We start from the raw sequence: 21,457 nt of genomic DNA on the forward strand, positions 1-21,457 counted from the left end.
AGCGAATACAGTGATGGGATTGGTGTTGAAACACTACGCCTAAAACCTAGCCAGGAATGATTTTTTAAATTCATGGTGACTTTTTTTTTTTTTTTTTTTTTTTTTTGCTTTTTGGGTCACATCCGGCGATGCACAGGGGTTACTCCTGGCTCATGCACTCGGGAATCACTCCTGGCAGTGCTCAGGGGACTATATGGGATGCTGAGGATTGAACCCAGGTCGACCGTGTGCAAGGCAAACGCCCAACCCGCTGTGCTATCACTCCAGCCCCAATTCATGGTGACTTTTTTTTTTTTTTAACAGTACAACAGGGAGGGTGCTTGCTTTATTTATTTATTTATTTATTTATTTGCTTTTTGGGTCACACCTGGCGATGCACAGGGGTTACCCCTGGCTCTGCACTCAGGAGTTACTCCTGGCGGTGCTCAGGGGACCATATGGGATGCTGGGAATCGAACCCGGGTCAGCCGCGTGGAAGGCAAATGCCTTACCCGCTGTGCTATTGCTCCAGCCCCTCATGGTGACTTTTAAAAAAAAGTTTTTTTCTTTTTTTTTAAGGAGTGATCCTAAAAAAAAATTTTTTTAATAAATAAATAAAAGGAGTGATCCCAGAGCATAGTGCCAGGAATGAATAAACCATGAACACTACTGATGTGGCCCAAAAAGAGTGGCTGGAGCCATAGTACAGCAGGTAGGGAGTTTGCCTTGTACACAGCCAACCCGGGTTCAATTCCCAGTATCCCATATGATCCCCCAAGCACAGCCAGGAGTAATTCCTGAGTACAGAGTGAGGAGTAACCCCTGAGCATCGCCAGGTATGACCCAAAAAGAAAAAAAAAGCCAAAAGGAAAAAAAAAGTGATGTGACAGGGCCTGGGGACTGTAACAAGAGGCTGTACAGAGATGGTGATCACAGACTAAAAGGCACCTAGCTGTATCAAATACTCTCTCAGAAGGGTGCCTGCACTGCAAGAGAAGAAAAGACATTTCAGAAAGGAGAGTCACTGCTGGGACATTCCAGGCAGGGCAAGAGGAAGCCATGGGAGGCAGCCCCAGGTGCCTCTTTCTGTCGTACCCTTGCTGAACACAATGCTCCAATATTTACCACATGGTTAGCAAGTGATAGTGATTGTGTCCATGTTTTTATTTTGAGATACCAGTGATTTAACCCAGGTTCTTACACAGGAGGCAGCCTGTGCTTTACCACTGAGCCACATCCCTAGCCCCGAGTCCTCATTTTTAACTTTTAAGTGTTTTAGGCTAGTTTCTTTAAGGGAGACTAATGTAATGCTAACTGTGTCCAACTATTTCAGTGGAAGCTTTCTGGGTTTCTGGAAGACTGGTCTGGTAGATTCTGTCCTGGGCATTCTTCAGTTTTAAGTAGGACCAGCTAAAACCCGGGATTCCAGAAAGCAAGGACAGGGCATGAGTTTGCTGTTCCTGGAGCTGGTTGTCGAAAGCTTTCCAAGCGCCAGCACAGCCACAGTGGTTTGGTCTACACATCCATGGTCTCACTGTCAGCTCAGAACTTGCAATCTAGACTAAAGACTATATGTGCTATTTCCCTGACAGTGCCCTGGGAGACTGACTTGTCCCAGCAAACAAAGGGGAGAGGTGCTGAGAAGCATGTTACCTGTCATAGGTCAGATTTTATGAGAAGGAATTTATGGACATACATCAAGATACATAAAAATGTTTCGAGCTTTCTATTATAAAATAAGTTTTCTTTTTTACAGAACTCAGCTCATTCCAAGTCCCAGTGGTCAGAATTAGATCTTCTCATCTTATTTGGGACTGTGGGCCATGTCTTTAGTCTGGGTGCAAGCAGCTTCATCGAGGAAGAGCACCAGACCTGGTACTTCCTCGTCAATACCCTCTGTCTAGTGTTGTGTCATGAAATCTATAGAAACTGCTTCCTGGGTGACCAATGTGAACCTCCCTGCCACTCACATCTGGAAGGATTGCAAAGTGCCGTACCAGCTCTGCAGAACCAGGACACTGGATGTGACATGTTGAAACTCCACAAAGTGCACCCTAGTCCCTCGCCCTTGGACTCACTCAGAGGTTATGAGAAGTGGATGGTGTTGGCAAGCCCATGGGTGATACTCACTTGCTGCCGGCTGCTGCGATCACTCAACCAGACTGGTGTGCAGTGGGCCCACCGGCCTGATGTGGGACATTGGCTCACCAGGTAAGAGCATGGACTGACCTTAGGCCATACTCCACCGCTGACATTCACATCCAGAATTGGCTTTTTCAAAGTTTAGATGTATCTTTCCTATTCAGATAGTAATTATATTTGAGACCTGAAGAAATCAAAAAATATGCAATAATGCATACATGGATGTGAATTGGGCGATAGCCTATTGTTTGGGGTTTTTATTGCTGAGTCACTGCAGTTGTTTGGGTTTTGAAGCCTGTGTGTTTTTTTTTCATTGTAATTACAGCAGATACAGAGTTTTCTTTTGCTGCTTCCTCACACACGGGCCAGGGCTGTGAGGGGCATATGGTTAGGATTCCCTAGGAGTTGGTTTGGCTTTTTTTGTGTCTCCCTTCTCATCCTCCCTCTTATCTCTGCCTACCATTGAAGGGCAGCTGCATTACTTGGAACCTGGGAAGCGAGGGCTGGGCAGTGGCGGGTGAATCCTATCACAGATGGCCAGGGACTTGGTGGGAAGTATTGCAGTTATTGAGAGTGGGAGTCATCAGAGAAAACTAGGACAAAAACGAAGTGGTCATCTGAGTCATTTAGTCAGTACAGACTTAGACCACTGGAGAAAAGGGAGAATGGCAAATGGGAGGGTCCTGATAGCAACACTATCGAAGGTGGCTATCTGGTCTCAGTGTAGTAATTGCAGCGGTGAGTTGGGCTCAGGACAATGGCATACATTCTTACTTGTGGGGGTTTATGTTTGTTTTTGTTTATGGGCCACAACTAGAGGTCTATTTCCAGTGATGCTTGGGACCATGTGGTACTGGGGTATAAACCCAGAACTCCTACATGAAAAGCCTCCAACCCCATGATTCTTTTTTTCCCCCCATACCCTCAATACCCAATTTTTTTTTTATTAGTGCTAGTTTTCTTTCGTTTTTTGTTTATTTATTTGGGTTCTTTGAGTTTGGGGCCACACCGTTATTCCTGGTTCTACACTCAATCATTCCTGATGGCACTCAGGGAACTATACGGAATGCTGGGGATTGAACCTGGGTTGTCTACGTGCAAGGCAAATGCCCTACCTGCTGTGCTATCACTTTTTTTTTTACTTTACTTTAGGCACCAAGATTTACAAAACTGTTAACGTATGATTTTATGCATAAAAGATCTAGCACCACACCCTGCACTAATGTGTCCGCTTCCCTCCAACATTGTCCCAGTGTCCCCTCAATTCACTTTCCTTACCACCACCACCGTGATAAGGTCAGATGCCTAGTGAAGACCAGTTCTTAGTTTATGTTGCTTTGGGCATTTTTTTATTCCCCAACTGTGTTTGCTTGTATCCTGAATATGAGAAAGATTATTCTATGTCTGTCCCTCTCTAACTTCACTCAGCATGGTACTCTCCAGATCCATCCATGTAGCAGCAAAGTTCATGATTTTATCATTTCTTGTAGCCAAGTGTGCATAAGGACAATTGTGTATGAGTACCATAGTTCCTTTAATCAAGAAACTATTATCTGTCCTTGGCATTTGGGTTGTTTTCAGATTTTAGATCTATGAATAGTGATACAACAAACATAGTCGCCCAAATGTCTTTTTGAGTTTTGTGTCATTGAGAAAGATGCCAAGACTGTAATTTTGCATCTTTAAAGGAGTAAATTCAGCGACGGGAAAAGGGCAGTACTTATTTCTAATAGTATTGAAGAACTTCAAGTTAACAGAGTATGATTTTAAACCCAATACGGTAGAGAAATAAAAGGTAGAGGAAAAACTCAGGGTCGCAGGGGGCTGCTTCCAGACCCTTACACCAGCCATAGTCCTTTTGGAAGATGCCTGGGAATATGTATCAGAGGATATAAAATTACTTATTTCAAGTAATAATTTGACCAAATTATTCTGGTAGAAAATGCTTCCCAAGTGTTGACAACATTCATGAACCCTTGACAGATCCAGTAGTCACAGTTCACAGTTTTGGGTGCCTAATATGTCTCTGCCCTTTTTTCTTTTTTTTTTTTACTTTTATTTTGTTTGGGGGCCACATCCAGTGGAGCTCAGCAGTCACTTCTGGCTCTGCATTCAGGAATCACTCCTGGTAGTGCTCAACTATATGAGATGCCAAGAATTGAATCCATGTTGACCTTGTGCAAGGCAAGTGCCTTACCCACAATATACCATCATTTGGCCCTGTTTTTCATTTTTCACAGCTAAAGTGCCTGAAGAGAGGATGCAGGCTAACCCGGAGCTGAGATTAGGGTGTGTCAGAGTTAGGACCAGAGCCTAAGACGTGAAGGTGGGTTATTGGGCAGCACAATGGCCTCGCTTCTCTTTCTTGTTTGTTGTTTTAGGTTTTGTTTGAACTTAACAAAAACTTCCTCCTGACTTTTTGCCTGGGGTCACTTTTTGCAGTACTTAAGGCCCCTTATGCAGTGCTGTGGATCAAACCCAGGTCATGTGCAAGGCAGGCACACTACTCTATACTTTCATTCTGGGCTCTCTATTTTATTTTTATTTTACATTAAATTAGTTCCCTTCAGGAGAATTTGCTGATACTCACCAAACTCTTCCTCTAGAGGGGATGACTGCTACACTGGACCCAGCCAGTCATTGTTCTGGGTCACTGTCCCATGGTGACCTAAGGTCCCTTGGTGCGTTTGGGGCCAGTGACTGGTCCCCCAGGCTAATGGATGAAGGAATGGGGGCCACAGGGCTGGTTGGTAATCAGTGGCCATTTATTTAAATCTCTGAGCGTTGATTATAGAGAAACACCTGTTACACATAGGTATGAACAGATGTAACATAAACAGTGAACAGATGTAAAGCTCTTCAGGGGAAGTCCTAGGAGATCCACCTGAGGACAGAATAGCATCTAAAGGTTCCAGCATTCTAGATTTCTCCTAGGAGAATGGCCCAAGGGTGGAATTCTAACTAAGGATATATTGCTTTCTCCTTTCCTATGCTGGTAATCCATTTAAACCATTATATGAAATTTACTTAATATTTCTAGTCATTTTGCATGAACACAGTAAGAGATAGAGGCTTTATACCCAAGATTAAGTTTAAAGGGTGGCTTTTCCTGAGGACATCTTGCTACACTGCCCAGATTATAGTCCTCAGGCCAAGTTAGTTTTTCTTCATGGGTCTTTATTCAGTTACTTCTCAGGCCAGGGTCTTTATTCAGTTACTTCTTTTTTGGATTATGACAGAGTTTGTTCCATGACCATGCTCTTAATTTATCATACTTGTTATGGCACTTAGACTATCCCTTCTCAAAGCTAGGATAACTATGGCTTGCCCTGGGTCCTTCCAGTCCCTCAAAACGACCTACCTCTTGGGATGTCAGGAACTAAGGGCAGCTGAGGCTTTAGTCAAGTAAATATGATGGATGACCAGGAGTAAATATTATTTGGAGTCAGTTAACTCCCATGTCACAAAAGCATAGCATTAAGTATCTTTCTGTGTCTATAAAAAGGACATAAAGGAAAGAGAAAAGCAATAGTTCACTTACATATATAAAATCCAGAGCCATAAGAAGGTTTGACTTTACAAGCTACAGTGTCTGATTTGGAGATATTTGTGACTAACAAATAGGTGAAGAAGAGCACAAAGGAGAAGTTAAAGATAAACACAGAGGATTGGGAGTGCCCTGGTGGAACTGGGTGTGCCTCAAGAGCATTGTGGTGGGTGTAACTTAATTATCTAAGCTCCCTGCAAGGACAACCCAATGTTAAACCTGAAATACTTAGAACTATAATCCAACATCAACCCTTTCTTCCTTCCTTGTCCTGATTTTTCTGATGTAGTTGGTAAAAACCCTTTAATAGTGTCTCATTTGTTATCTACAGCAGTTTCTTAAGAGACCTGAACGTGCCTTCTCTTTTGTCCTGTTTTCAGATGTGACTATTAACAACCCAAGAGGGTCTATAAAATATACAGCTGATTTGTGTATTTGGGGTTTTGAGGGAGGAGCGGGGGGCAGTTTGAGGGCCACAACAGTGCTTCAAGATTACTCCTGTCTCAGTGCTCCAGGTTGCCCCTGGTGGTGCTGGGGACTGAACTTGGACTCCTGCACATGCTCCAATCCTTTGAGCCATTTCCCTGACCCCAAAATGTGCAGGTTAAAGAGCAATAACAGGCGCCAGAGCCATAGTACAGCGGGTAGGATGTTTGCCTTGCATGTGACCAATCTGGGTTTGATCCCCAACATCCCATACGGTCCCCCTAGCACGTCCAGGAGTAATTTCTGAGTGCACAGCTGGGAGTAACCCCAGAGTATTGCCAGGTGTGACCCACACGGCCAAAAAATAAGTAAATAAAAGGACAATGTGGGCTGGAGCGATAGCACAGCGGTAGGGCGTTTGCCTTGCACGCAGCCAACATGGCCGACTCAAGTTCGATTCCTCCGCCCCTCTCAGAGAGCCTGGCAAGCTACCAAGAGTATCTCGCCCGCACGGCAAAGCCTGGCAAGCTACCCGTGTTGTATTCGATATGCCAAACACAGTTACAACAAAGTCTCCAATGGAGGCGTTACTGGGCCCGCTCAAGCAAATCGATGAACAACGGGAGGACAGTGATACAGTGAAAAGGACAATAACAAAGGACTTCCCAGAGTGAGAACTAGTGCGGTACCTGGCTTAGTTTGCCAACAACCATTGCCACCTCATGACTCTTCGAAGACCCATGGTAGAAACACCGGCCACATCTTTCCATTTTTGTTCATGAGTGTAGATCTTGGCAGACGGCTACTCACACCTTTATCTCTGTGTTGGACTTTGAGAAAAACCCCTACTTTCCTTGAGGTGACGGTATGGGCAGGTGGGGAGGGGACTCGGCTCTGCCCTAAGACAGCTGCCTGCTGCTCCACACTGTCTTCCCGCCCTGCAGGGAACCAGTCTACCCAAGTTAGCAAAGAGAAGAGGGTGGTGTGGGACATTCAGGGCCCCAGGAATAAGGTGTGCCCTGATAGACACCTTATCTGTGGGTGAGGCTAGAGGGAGCCAGGCCACAGTGCTTTATTTCTGTTGCTTTGCTGGGTTTGGGAGGGGCACTCCTGGCAGGTGCTTGGGGTCAGCCATGATGCTGGCGTAAGACCCAGGCCCCTCACAGGACAAGGCTGTGCTGCAGCCCTTTGAGCCACCTCCTCAGCCCTGAGCAGCAGTTCACAGCCCTCATGCAGAGCTGAGGATATGCACCATTGTGAAAGAAATGAGAGCTCAGTTTAGCAGCACTTTATTATATTTTAAGAACCCTTGAATTTAACAATTTTCTTTACTTCATTTATTTTTGTTTCAGGAAACTCAGCTTTTATATGTATTTATGTAATATATAGAGAGGAAAAATTATACGTTTAGTTTTGTTGTAACAAAGCAACAAGCAGCTTTAATGTTCTGGCATTTAAAACTGAGTGTCTTTCCATTTGACTGAAACAAAAAGAAAATTTAAGAGTAAACAGGAACAAGATTGCAATAGAGAATGTCACTTCTAAATAAAACCCTACAGGTTCTACTGATTTTCCCTTATGACAGGGCTCAGGTCACCATAGGCAGAGCATTTTAAGTGTCATCTTAAACTGCAAGGATATCTGTAACATTGCAATTAATCTTGCCACAGAAGCCATGTTGTCAGGCTTCCCACTTAACCTAATTAAGCATCTCAAAACCACCCTTTGCTGGCTTTATATAACCTCATTTAAAAAACATTTTTCTTTTTCCATTTTCACATAGAGGCACAGTATAATAGCTGTGCCCATTATTCAGATTTCAAAGGAGAAAAGAGGCCAGAATTCTATGGTCTCCTGCCTGGTGCAAGCACCCACCAGCTTTCGGCAGAGCTAAAGAAGCAGGTTTTCTTTTATTCCCTCATAGCATGGTTGTGTTGATTCCATAAAGTTCTTGTTGAAATGAGAAGCGATAAAAATGAATTTGGAGCAGAAAGAAATTCTTTTCCTATTGCATTCTATTAAAGGTATTTCCCCAAAATTAAGTTAAGAACCATAATGTAAAGAGAGACATCAGAAACTGAGTACACAGGCAAGGGGGCAGGTAGGGGACGAAAAGAAAAAAGACTAACTTACTCCCAGAAACTGGAGAAAGTTTAAAATGGAAGAATGGAATCCATTAGTGTTTCATTAGTCATTTCCTCCTTTCTCTCCTTTTCACTCATCATCTTCATCTTCATCCTCATCTCTTTGTTTATCTATGTATTCCAATCCTTCACCATTAATGTCAAGAACCAAGTAGTATTGTAATGGATTTGACCAAATATCATCTCTGATGACCTCGCCTAGCTCCTCTGAACCTGCATCTGAACGGCCAGTGAACCAAGTGAAGAACCCTTCTGGTTCCTCATGCTGTCTCTTCCTGCCAGCTTTATTCTGCGTTTGAGTTGAACGTTTCGTCAGATCCTTTCCAGATTTCCATTTGATTTCAGTGGACTTTGAAGATGAATTGCCACTCGCGTTCAGATGAAATTCTTTAGAGAGAACTTGATTTTCGAAGTAAGGGTTTTCATCAAAATAGAAGTCTATTCTGTAACCTGATTTAATATCTTCAAATTCAGTCACCTCAACTGTTGTCAGATAGTGCAGTGCCTCCTCATCCTCCTTCCCAAGCAGTGCTGACACTTGTGGATGGTTGACAAATGTTGTTAACCAAAATTTTGGGATTTTGGCAATCACTTCTGACCTCTTCTGAAAGAATGGTTGGTAGAGTTTGTTATATTTCTGTTCTATTTTTAAAATCTCTTCACTAGCTTGTTCATTAAGTCTGTCTATTTCATTTTGTACTTCTTCAATGTGTTCAATTGCTACTTGCTGCTCTTTATCTCCCTTCTTCAAATCCCAAGAGTTTGAACCTTCCTCCATCTTGAGAGCAGCAGGCAATCTTGATTTCTTTGTTGGAGGCTGGAATGAGGCCTGGCGTTTGTGAGCCATGCCAAGGGACAAATCCACAGTATAGCCCTGACTCGGGGAAAGCAGGCCTAGAAGGAGCTGGCTGTACTCAGAATCAGCTGTTAAAGTTCTTAGAAAGCCACTTGGCTTAGATTCAATACATCACTTGGTAGGCCAACTTCTAATGCTCGGCATTTTCCATTTCGTTTCAGCTCTGATCATAAAGCTGCACTCTCCGTTCTGTCCGCCCTTTCCCTCGTCATGATCTTTGTATTGGTTCAGAGGAAGTGCTCCCCAGTTTCCAAAGTAGCCATGGCCCTGGGCCTGCTGAGTGTCTACTGCTACAGGGCAGCCATAGGAAATGTATTGTTGCCATGGCAACAGGACAACAAGCCCCTTTCACAGTAAGTGCTGCAGACATGAATCTGCTTTTGGATCTCTTAGAGTGTTCTGGTTTGAAAAGTTCCATGCACCTTCTAGAACTTGGGTTGAGGTCTGGTCATTGTTTACTTATTCCATTAATAGTTCTGGAGCCTGACAATTGAGAACAGTTTTCAATGAACCAGTTCCATTGCCTTCTATGTTTTGGTAGGAGATCTCCTACCCAGCTAAGTATAGAGTGATTTTTGTAATAAGAGGATTCTTGAACCAGGAGAAATAGCTCAATAGACTGGATGCATGTTTTGCATGTGATCGCCCCAGGTTTGATAATAACAATGAATGCATGATTCATAGTACTTGAAAACAAAATGTGAGGAGAGTGAAGCTTTCACCTAATTTCCAGAAGCTTCAAGAAAAACTCCAGCTGAGTAAGGATTTTGTCATGTATACTAATTCTCCACATCATAGCAACATCATTTGTTTTTAAAGGTTCTGTGGTAGGTTCGGCAGAGCAGTTCCTGAGGCCCTTTGTAAGGCATGAACTTTGTGTACAACTCTCTGACTTGGGCATTCTCAGCAGAATTCATCTCGAAAACAGCTAGATATAAGGCTTCAGAGTGGGATGCAAGCAGCAATCTGAAGTACTGCTTACAGCTGCAAATAGTAAAAAAAAAAAAGATTTTTGAAAATCTAATTTTAAAGCCAGAGTGGCCAGTCACCATGAGATGAATATGTGAGTTAGAATAAAGCTCTACTAGCATTTTATGATCATTAAGAGGTGGTTAGGTATTCTGTTTTCATTGAACTTATAAGGATGCATAAGTTTTTATACATATACTTATAGTTTTTTTTAAGCTATAAAACCAGATTAGAGAGAGATAGTACAGGGGTTAAGGCACACGTCTTGCATGCAGCCAACACTGATTATGTTCCCAGCACTGCATGGTCCCCTGAGAGCAGCCTCTGAGAGCAACCCCAAAGCATGAAGCCTAGAGTAAATTCTGAGTACTAGTGGGTGTTGATCAAAAACAAAAATTTAAAACAAACAAAAAAAATTCTATAGAATGTCACCAACTTACATGAACATATTTTGTCATGGGATCATAGGTAAGTTGTTACCCTTTTTGGGGGGGAGGGGAGTGCACACCCGGCAATGCACAGGGGTTACTCCTGACTCTGCACTTAGGAATTACTTCTGGCGGTGCTCAAGGGACCATATGGGATGCTGGGAATTGAACCCAGGTCGGCCATGTGCAAGGCAAACACCCTACCCGCTGTGCTATCGCTCCAGCCCCAAGTTGTTACCCTTCCTCCCTCTCTTTCTGTGTGTATGTGCGCGTGCGCGCACGTGTGTATTACTTTTTGGGTCACACCAGGTGATACTCAGGGGTTACTCCTGGCTCTGCACTCAGAAATAATCCTGGTAGTGCTCAGGGGACCATATTGCCATATTGGATGCCGGGGATCGAACCAGGGTCAGCCGTGTGCAAAGCAAACGCCCTACCCACTACACTATCGCTCTGGCCCCCTCCATATTGCTTTTCTTTTTTTGTTCTTGCTGTTCCCAGGGCCCATGGTAGTGCTGGTGGCAGTGGGGGTGGAGGAGCAAGAGTCAATCTCCAAGGCCGTGCCAGGCATTGCTCAGGAACCATTTGGTATTGTCTTCACACATGCAAGGCACATACCTTGCCCTATATTACTTTTCTAATCAGAGCAAATACCACTTGTGGTGACTTAGCAAAGCAAATGCTACTTGTGGTGACTTAGTCAAAGTAAAAGCTGAGCACTGTGGTCATGGCCTCTGTCAGTGACATGGGAGCGGGGTTCTACCTCAGAGCAGAAACTGTGGTGGAAAATCCGGGTGATTCCAAGGGCCTGGACAAACTGATGACAGCATGACAGGGTTTCATGCAAGGTTAGGAGATTCAGTGGGGAGAGTATGTTTGTGGCATAAGACCACAGGCAGTGTCACATCTGAGGATGTTAAACAGAAGAGCCAAAATGTGATAAATGAGGACAGAGAGGTAGGTAGTACAGAGGGAGGGCGCTTGCTATGGTAGATGACCCAGGTTCAATCCCTTGCTTCCCGTATGGTCCCCCAAACTACTAGTAGTGATTCCTGAGTGTGGAACCAGGACTAACCTGAGAATCACCAGACATGGCCCCAAAATAAAAACAAAAGGTGAAAAGCCACTTATTCCCTCCCATATCCATACACCTAATTTCAGTATCACTCACTTCAAGGCTTGAACCACTTAGCATACCTGTCGTGATTATAAGCACTCAGACATTGTTAGTGTCCAAAGTACAGACCAGTGCCCTGCCATTAACCTGTGCAACTTGGTTCACGTTTCTTGTAAAATGCTTTTGTTCCCCACCCCAGTTTGTCATATTTTCCAACTCACCCTGTTCTTCCCTGATTCTGGATCCTCCCTGAATCTAGACTGCCCTAACAGCTGCTTTTCTCCTTACAGTCCCCCAGTGCTGCTATCCATCGATACTTTGAAGCCCAACTTTCCATTTGGTCCCTTCTGCTTCTCCACTTAGAAACCCAGACTGGAAGGGAGTGGTGCTGCCGTGGTCCTGAGTGTGCAGAGTGACACATGGTTAGGACAGGAGGTGGCTGTGAAGGTATTCCCTCCTGCTCACCATCCAGCCTGCCCTAGTATCCTAGCCCGTTTTCCTAAAGATACGTAACCCTTCTTAAGGAAAGGTGAGAAAGGAAAGCTCAGTTTTTCAAAATATTATCTTTTTTTTGTTTGCTTAGAGTTGACTTTTCTAGGCTAATGGAATGTGATTTATGAAATGTATTAGAAGTATGTCCTAGGAACATGTGTTTTCTATAGTGAAACTCCTAGTAGTGTTATAACTTGCATCCTTTATGAACGACTGTAAATGAAGTGCTGACATGCTTCATGTGCTGAACACTACACAGCTTTCCTTGTTGGATTCAAGGGCAGCCTTCTGAATTGTAGTTTCCATTTTTTCTTAATTTGTGGTTGGTCATTGGAAATCTTAACTAACTTGATATCTAGATTCTGTGTGTACATATGGTGTGCGTGTATGTACCTATGCAAGGTCTTATAAATCAGCCTTGACCTGCTTGGTCAGCATTAGTAGACTTAGGGAAATTGGTCAGAGCTGGACATGACCCTCTTGCAGTGTATTTGCTCTCATCACAGAAGCAAGAAATGTTTTTTCTGGCTCATTCACACCGTGATGATTGATGATTGATCTTGAGGGCTTCTGGAGGCTGATGTGCAGAAGCAGACACTCCTATGTGGGTGCAGTTACCTGGGAAAGGGTTTTATGGCTTGTTTACTCAGCCAAGACAAGTACTTCTAATGGGAAGGCAATACTTAAATGTTTCTGGCTGGGACTGATAAACTCAAGTTCCTTTTTTTCCCCCCCCCAGGGGAATCATCGAGGCTCGTCTTGTTTATATCTTTGTCCTTGGTATTCTATTCACGGGCACCAGAAGCTTACTTAAATTCCAGATGGTTGCTGCAGACACCAGGGCCAAGACTGTGGGTCTATGGGAGATCTATAGTGGATTAGCCCTGCTAGCAGCACTGCTCTTGCGACCACATAACCTTCCTGTCCTAGTGTTCAGTCTCTTGATTCAGACCATCATGACCACCTTTATCTGGAAACCCCTGGCGCATGATGCAGCAGAGGTCACCATCATGCATTACTGGTTCGGCCAAGCCTTCTTCTACTTCCAGGTAAAGTTCCAGGTTGATAATGGGGGATGGAAAACTATTCACTTTTAATTTTGTTTGTTTCTTTGTGCCAAACGTGGTTCTGCTCAGGGGCCACTCCTGGCATGGTCCTCAGGATTGAGCATGTGCTCAGCCTATTAAGCTATCTCTCATGTCTCCAAAAAGTTTTGGAGACCCAACAGATGGCCCTAGCATGTAAACTTTTTATATGTTTGACTGTCCTTTTGTTCTTCCTTGAGAAAATTTTGCCATAAATTGGAAAGTTAAAATATTTTTTCCTAGAACCATGTGAGTATAACATGGTGAATTGTGCTTGACTTATTACGTATTTATCAGATACAATGAGTTCTTCAAGGTAAACTCCCCTGGTAGAGACCCAGGGATGCTCAGTGTGGCTGACACAGGTGGTTAAGAAGTCAGGTCCCCAGTGGGGGCCATCTCTCCTCAGACACCTATCAGTGACATCACTCCATCTTTAGACACAAGTCGCTGAGTGGGAATACAAGAACTGACACCAAGAAAATGGCTCAAAAGCCAGACCTTCAGTTCCGCACCCCCAGGCAGCTGCTCTGCCTCTCAGGGCCACAGCGGCAGGATTCCAAGGAAGAGACCTGTGGGGTAGTCTGGGAGGTCTGGAGAGAGACATGGGCCAGCGCTGGAATCACTGCTGCTCATGAGCAGACTCGAGAGGGGAGCAGACCTCAGATTCGTGTCTCTTCAAAGGTACAAGATGTTTGTTGCTCCTTACCGCTCAGGATTGAGGCAGGAGACATAGCAGAGACTGGGCACAGGGACACCTTTCGGTCCATGTGGCTGTCATGAGAACTAGTCAACACGTCTCTCCATCTTCCAGGGGAACTCCAATAGCATCTCCACGGTGGACATCTCCGTGGGCTTCGTGGGTCTGGGCAGTTATGTGGAAATCCCAGCTGTGCTCCTGACAACATTTGCCACATACTCGGGGCCTGTGCTCTGGGCCAGTCATTTAGTGAGCTTCCTGGGTTCAGAAACCAGCAGGTGAGTCCCCTCTCCTTCAACAGAAAAATAGAAGCTTGATTCTCTTTTTTTCCCCTGTGCTTTGGGACCACACCCAGAAGTGCTCAAGACTTGCTTCTGACTCTGTGCTCAGATACCACTTCTGGCAGGACCCGGGGCACCTTGTGTGATGCTGGGGATTGAGTCAGAGTCGGGATCATACACAGTGGGGAAGATATTGCATAGAGTGAGGGCAGCAGAAATATGTGGCATGGAGTCACCCCAAAGAGGCCACTCAGAGACTCGGCACAGTGTTGGTTAGAGAAAGGCAGAGAAGGGACTTGGAACCCTGATCTTTAGTATCCTGAGGGGTGAGTGTAGAAGTGAGGGGGGTACAGACCTTAGTGACTTAGAGTTGGTCACGGAGCCTTGTGGTTGCCTTAAACTCAGACTATCTTCATGACACAGTTGCCTGTCACCACAGGGAGGACACCGCCATAGTTTGGGACAAGTTGTCCCTGCTTCAGGCTTGCTTTTTCAGTTTTCCTGATACCTGGGAGCTAGTGTATCAAACAGCCAGAATAAACAAGCTGCCTGCTCCATCAGAAAGGATGAGGAGAGTTAGAAATGTGTCTCCTTTGTGACTCATGGTATATACTTATAATACACTTGACATATTAGTATGATAGACCATCCTGGTATTTACTAAATGTATAAACTGCAACATCTGAGGATGTGTTTTTCAAAAATGTTTCAGATTGTACATGGCAACCTGGTTTCAATCCCCTCCCCACCCCCTACACCTTTTATGGTCCCCCAAGGACTACCAGGAGTAATTCCTTGAGTGCAGAGTCAAAAGTAACCCATGAGCATCACCAGTGTGACCCAAAATAAAAATGTTTCAGAGACTGTAGAAAAGCAGTAAGGAAAATAGACCTGCCACTGGCTCCTCAGTACAAGAGAGAGACAGAGACAGAGAAGAGAGAGAGAGAGAGCACACACACGCTCCCCCATGATACAGAAATGGCAAATACTAACACGTGTTTTCCTTTTCATTGACAGCAATTCAGCACTGAGTCATGCTTGCTTCTGCTACGCACTGATTTGTTCCTTTCCTGTTTCCACATACATCATTTTAGTGACATCCCTGCGTTACCATTTATTTATATGGAGTGTGTTTTCCCCAAAGCTTCTTTATGAGGGAATGCATCTACTGATAACAGCTGCTGTCTGTGTGTTCTTTGCAGTTGTGCATCAGACCAACATAAAGTCTTAAACTAAACTATTGGAACACTGGGGAAATGATTGCGGGGAGGTGGGGTGGTGGGTTGTGCCACTGGTGGTACTCAGGTTTTACTTCTGGATCTTCTCTCAGGGATCACTCCTGGCAGGATTTGGGAAACCATATATGGTCCTGGGGATTGAACCCGGATCAGCTGCATGCAAGGCAATTGCCCTACCTGTTGTACTATCTCTGCAAGTAGGGCATTTGCCTTGCATGTAGCTGATCTGTGTTCAATGCCCAGGACCGCATATGGTTCCCCAAGCCCTGCCAGGAATGATCTCTGAGCATTTTGGGGTATGACCTGACCCTCCCGCCCCGCAAAAAGAAAAAAGATCTATTCTTAATGTCTACTATTTTCTTCACTAATTCATTCAAGTAATGAAAAGTCTTTCGATGCAAGATCATTTTTTTTAAATATGAACTTTACTGTTTATGAATAGCCTTGGGTTTTTTTTATTGTTGTACTTGAATTTAGGTTAAATGTGATTCAATAAAATATCACTTTAAAATACTTATTTTAGGGGCTGGAGCTATAGCACAGTGGGTAGGGCATTTGCCTTGCACGTGGCTGACCCGGGTTCGATTCCCAGCATCTCATAAGGTCCCCTGAGCACAGCTAGGGGTAATTCCTGAGTGCATCGCCAGGTGTAACCCAAAAAGCAAAAAAAAAATACTTATTTTAAATATGACTCATAGGGAGATGCCAAGGCTAAACAGAAATGAATGTTTAGCAGTAATAAATATGAATTATAGCACCATATTGACAGTAACTCCAGAAACTTTACAGCTTTTAATGTTCTCTGATTCTGACTTCTTAAGCCCCATATATGGTTATGTAACATTGTTGGAGGATGGGGAGGAGGGTGGCAGGGAAGGGTGTCACCAAAAATTTAGCAAAATGGGCCAGAGAGCTAGTACAGTGGGCAAGACACTTGCTTTGCAACACAGCTGACCCGGTTTCATCCCCAGCACCACATATGGTCCTCTGAGCATCATCAGTGTGAGTGACCCCTGAGCACAGAACAGGAGGAAACTCTGAGCACAGCCAGATGTAACCTAAAAACAAAAGCAAATTGAGAGAAGGTTCTGAGCATACAGTGTCAAAAGTTCAATGCTAACCATGTAACAATTGTATGGTGCTTCTGGCAGCTCTAACCTGTGTTGTATTTCTCAGGAACTAAAGGGTCACCAGTAGAAAAGTTAAAAAAAAAATACCTACTCCAGATAAGATGTAAGAGAACCCAAATAAAAGTGTAAATGAGTAGAGGTTCCAGATTTGTCTTGGGTGTGTGTGTGTGTGTGTGTGTGTGTGTGTGTGTGTGTGTGTGTGTGTGACACTCAGAGAGCCCAGCCCCTCCCAGTAGGGAGTGTCACCTGCTGCCAGGGTTTACTTCTAAGCCTCAATACCTCTTCCTTCGAACCCTTTCTATGATCAAATGGGAATTCCAAGGAGCTGTGGTTGATGTGGGCTGCACTGTCAATGATTATGGTATTTGAATCAAAAATAAGACATTTAAAGAGCAATGTATTTAGAAACGAAGATGCAGGGTGGGGAGATAGTTTAAAGGGCTGGAGCGCCTGCTTTGTCTAGGCTCAATTCCTGGCAGTACCATGGTCCTCAGGGCAATGAAGCATGACTAGACTCTGAGCACACTAGGCATGGCCCAAAATCACACTGCCAAAAATAATAATATATAGATCTATTGCATATTTCTATAGCTTATTTTTAAGAAAATGGCAGTTTTCAGAATAAAGTACATTTAGCCTTAAGATTGGTATTGTTGGGGCTGGAACGATAGCACAGCGGGAAGGGCGTTTGCCTTGCACGCGACCGACCCGGGTTCGAATCCCAGCATCCCATTTGGTCCCCTGAGCACTGCCAGGAGTAATTCCTGAGTGCAGAGCCAGGAGTAACCCCTGAGCATCGCCAGGTGTGACCCAATAAAAAAAAAAATTGGTATTGTTTTACATTTTTTGTAAATATTTTAAATTCTGGCTTAATTGAAGGTAGTTGGACTCTGCAGTTGAAATAAGTATATGTTGTTGAAGAAGTCGCCCAGATTTTGGGGGCGGGAGGTCACTCGGGATGCTCTTAGGGAACCATGTGACACCAGGAGTCAGACCTGGGCCTCCCACATGCAAATCAGGCATCCATCCTTTTGAGTCATCTCCAGGACTTTTAAATGATATTTTTGTTTGATTTTTTTTTTTTTTTGCCTGCCAGGTTTCAGTGCTCTACCACTGAGCCACATTCCTATACAGGTGATAAGTTTCTTAAGGACTGTTTTAAGGGAAAAGGGAAAACAAGTTATGGTCAAAACTGATTCTACCCTCTGAGGGCATGCAGCTAGGTTCACAGCTCTGTATCACCATCATTTTCCTGCTTTGGACTCTGGATTTGGGTTTTGTAAGATAGAATACAATGGGAACTCTCCCACATTGGCAGCTTCTTGTAAGATACAAACTTTCAAAGTAAATGTTTTTTTAGGGGCTAGAAGGATAGTATAGAGGGTCAGGCATTTGCCTTGCAAGTGGCCAACCCAGGTATGATCCCTGGCACTCCAGATGGTCCAGAGCACTGCCAGGAGTGGTTTCTGAATGTAGATCCAGAAGTAACCCCTGAGTATTGCCGCGTATGGTCCAACCATCAGCCCCCCGAAAAAATTTATTTTTTTTAAAAATGTTGGTTGCAGTGTGAAATCTTTTCTAAGTGAGCTTAGTAAAGACTAAGTGAGCTTGTTTTATTTATTAAAATCTATCGAACTGAATGAATCTTTGTCTGAGTGTGATTCTGTGACAGCAGCTTTGTTTGGAAAATAATGATTTAGTGAATTACATGGATCTTCTACATGTTGACACAGTGCATTATTCCATACCAAAAATCACTTGTTATAGTGTCAAGTCAGAAGATTTCTTTAGATACTGGAAGCTCACAGAGGCCAGCAAGTTTTTCTTTTGGGTCACACCTGATGATGCACAGGGGTTACTCCTGGCTCTACACTCAGGAATTACTCCTGGCGGTGCTCAGAGGACCATATGGGATGTTGGGAATTGAACCCAGGTCAGCAGCATGCAAGGCAAACGCCCTACCAGCTATGCTATTGCTCCAGCCCCAGCAAGTTTTTCTAGACTCTTTAACTTAAATATTTATGATGGAGAGCAAATACTATGTTTTTTCCTTTTTCTTTTCCTTTTTTTTTTCTTTTTGGGTCACACCCAGCGATGCTCAGGGGTTATTCCTGGCTCTGCACTCAGGAATTACTCCTGGCGGTGCTTGGGGCACCATATGGGATGCCGGGGATCAAACCCAGGTCGCCTGCGTGCAAGGCAAACGCCCTATCCGTTCTGCTATCTCTCCGGCCCCTTTTTCCTTTTTATTTTCAGTTTTTGGCTCACACCCAGTGGTTGCTCGGGAATGTTCCTGGCTTAGTACTGAGGTCACTCGTGGCTGAACCTCGGGCCCACGCATTGCTGAGAGTGCATGCAAAGCCTGTTGAACTGTCTTTCCTTAAATAATCTGGGAAATAGCTGCCACATGCCCAAATTTAAATGAGTTGGTTGGTGTTTCAGTAAAACTAATGTTCCTTGAGGGACTCTTTCAGCTCAGAGCCTAACCTGGTGACAACCTCATGGTCTGGGTGCTACCTGCTGCTTGGAGCATTAGCTCAGTGGGGGCTGGAGGGAGATGGCACTTTCTGTGTGTTGGGGATGTGGGCAGCAGGTGAGAAGGCAGAGGGGCACTTCAGACCACACGTGGAAGGGGTTTCAGTCTTTCTGAGCAACTCTCACCTTGTTTCAGTCAGTATGAAATGTCACTTTATTTCTAGTTATATATACCTTCTTTTAAAAAGTCGGCCTCATATGCAAAATATAAGGCAGACATCAGCAAAAATGCCTTATATGCTTCTCACCGTGGTTTGATCCCCTGCACCCTGAGCACCACTAGATGTGATCCAAAAACAATAACAAAAAAATCTGTTTCCCCTGGTGAGACTATCACTTCAACTTTCTTGTTTGTGGTGGGGCCTAACCCAGTGGTGCTTAGGACCTACCCTCAACATGGTGCTTGGGGGTCCCTCCTGGCACTGCTGGCAAAGTATGCCTTGCTCAGGGCTAACTCTGACAGTGCCCAGTAGACCAGATGTGGTGCCAGAGATTCAAATAGATTCAGCTGTGTGGAACAAGTGCTTTGCCACCTGTGTTATCACTTTGGCCTGTGCATATATCTTTTTCCATCCTTTCCATTTCAGCTTGCTATGTCAGCATTTAAAGTAAAACTCTTGTAAGCTCAAACTTGGGTCCTGATTTTCCTGCTCAGGTAGATAATCTGCTTCTAAGTTAAAATAGTTTCATTTACTGTTAGTATAATATTGGCAATATTATTTTTAGAGCCTTTTATGTTTGTTTTTTTTAGAGCCTTTTATGTTTGTTTTTTTGTTCATTGCTCAGTTTTTCTTTTCTTCTGTGGATTAATGTAACCGTATTTCTTATTATGCTCACCACTTTAAAATTAAGACTATTTTTTTTTTTGGTTTACTATCTTCCATTGGAGACTTTTGTTGTTACTGTGTCTGGCATATCGAATACTCTCGGTAGCTTGCCGGGCTCTCCGAGAGGGGCAGAGGAATCGAACTCGGGTCGGCCATGTTGGCCACTTGTAAGGCGAACGCCCTACCCGCTGTGCTCTTGATATTTGCTTTATTTTTGTCCCAGATATTTTTTTTATTAGTGAAACACCATGAGGTACAGTTATAGACTTACAAATTTTTGTGCTTGGGTTTCAGTTATACATTGGTCAAGTACCCGTCCCTCCACCAGCACCCATCCTCTACCACCACAGGTCCCAGCATCCCACCCTCCATCCCCCCCATCCCACCCTGCCTCTGTGGCAGGGCATTCCCCCTTGTTCTCTCTCTCTTCTTTTGGGTCCTGTGTTTAAGACTTTATCTTTTAAAGTAATTGAAGGCATAGGATGATTTAGAGGGAGACAGTGTGTTTCCTCTGTTACTGTTACATGAGTTTGACAAACAGCTCCTGAGCCAGAGTGATACATTATTGTTAGCTACAATGTGAGGTTCCTTAATTGCATCATACTTAAGTATTTTAACATTCTCTGTTTCTGAGAAAAGTCCAGTGACATGTAGCCACAATTATGGAATAGTCCAGAAACTTTTCAGAACTCTAAACACTGGTAGGGGCTGGAACGATAGCAAAGCAGGTAGGGTGTTTGCCTTGCACGCAGCCAACCCAGGTTTGAATCCCAGCATCCCATATGGTCCCCTGAGCACCACCAGGAGTAATTCCTGAGTGCATGAGCCAAGAGTGACCCCTGTGCAACTCCGGGTGTGACCCAAAAACAAAAACTAAATAAAAAACATAAAAACCAGGGTAGACTGCTTAAAGGGCTGAGTACATACTTTACAGGATGGGACCCAGGACTCAATCCCCAACACTGCAAAATTAAAAAGAAGCCTATACTAATTTATCACATTAACAGATTAATACAGATAAAACAAATGATCATAATCATAGGTGAAATTATATATCAATAGGGTTTACCCCAAAATATCCCCTCCCCCCCAAAAAAACACTCTTGGCAAACTAAAGTAGAAACTTCTATACAGGCCAAAGGGATAATACAAGTAAGGTGTTTGCCTTGAATGCATCCAGCCCAGATTTCATCTCCAGCACCCCATATGGTCCCCTAAGCATCACCAGGAGTGCAGAGCCAGGAGTAACCCCTGAGCATCACTACTGTGCCCCCCTCTAAAGTTTAAAAACAAAACTTATTAGTGTATTGGAAAAGATTCACTATTATCCACAGCAAAAATTGTACCTACTGATTCAAGTCAGAAATAAGAGGGTGCTTGTCACCCCCCATCTCAAGGATGTGTGGGGAGTTTTACCAGAATGTTTAGACTAGAAAACCTGCAGAGGATTTGGGAAACAACAAGCAAAACTGTGGTAAGCATGTAAGAATACTTCAATGGGGCAGTGCTAATAGTGGTTTATGAAATACAATATATCAGAATAAATGAGACAGATTTGCTA

At 44.0% G+C, this 21,457-nt stretch overlaps 1 protein-coding gene across 4 annotated transcripts in view; it reads left to right on the forward strand.

Moving 5' to 3' along the window:
* Window positions 1-15,548, forward strand: part of PIGG (phosphatidylinositol glycan anchor biosynthesis class G) — a 29,978-nt gene extending 14,430 nt beyond the window's left edge. The window contains exons 9-13 of one of the 4 annotated variants that reach the window (XM_056121741.1): window positions 1,736-2,190; window positions 9,256-9,447; window positions 12,840-13,149; window positions 14,000-14,163; window positions 15,184-15,548. In XM_056121741.1, the coding sequence (XP_055977716.1) occupies window positions 1,736-2,190; window positions 9,256-9,447; window positions 12,840-13,149; window positions 14,000-14,163; window positions 15,184-15,397 (1,335 nt within the window). In that variant the 3' untranslated portion in view covers window positions 15,398-15,548. Of the gene's footprint in view, window positions 1-1,735; window positions 2,191-8,383; window positions 8,651-9,255; window positions 9,448-12,839; window positions 13,150-13,999; window positions 14,164-15,183 lie in introns of those variants that run through there. The other 3 variants (XM_056121742.1, XR_008793466.1, XR_008793467.1) reach the window with 3 other exon arrangements.
* Window positions 15,549-21,457: the final 5,909 nt, after the last annotated feature.

Source organism: Sorex fumeus, unplaced genomic scaffold (genome assembly GCF_029834395.1).
Source record: "Sorex fumeus unplaced genomic scaffold, SorFum_2.1 ptg000044l, whole genome shotgun sequence".
NCBI classification, from domain to species: domain Eukaryota; kingdom Metazoa; phylum Chordata; class Mammalia; order Eulipotyphla; family Soricidae; genus Sorex; species Sorex fumeus.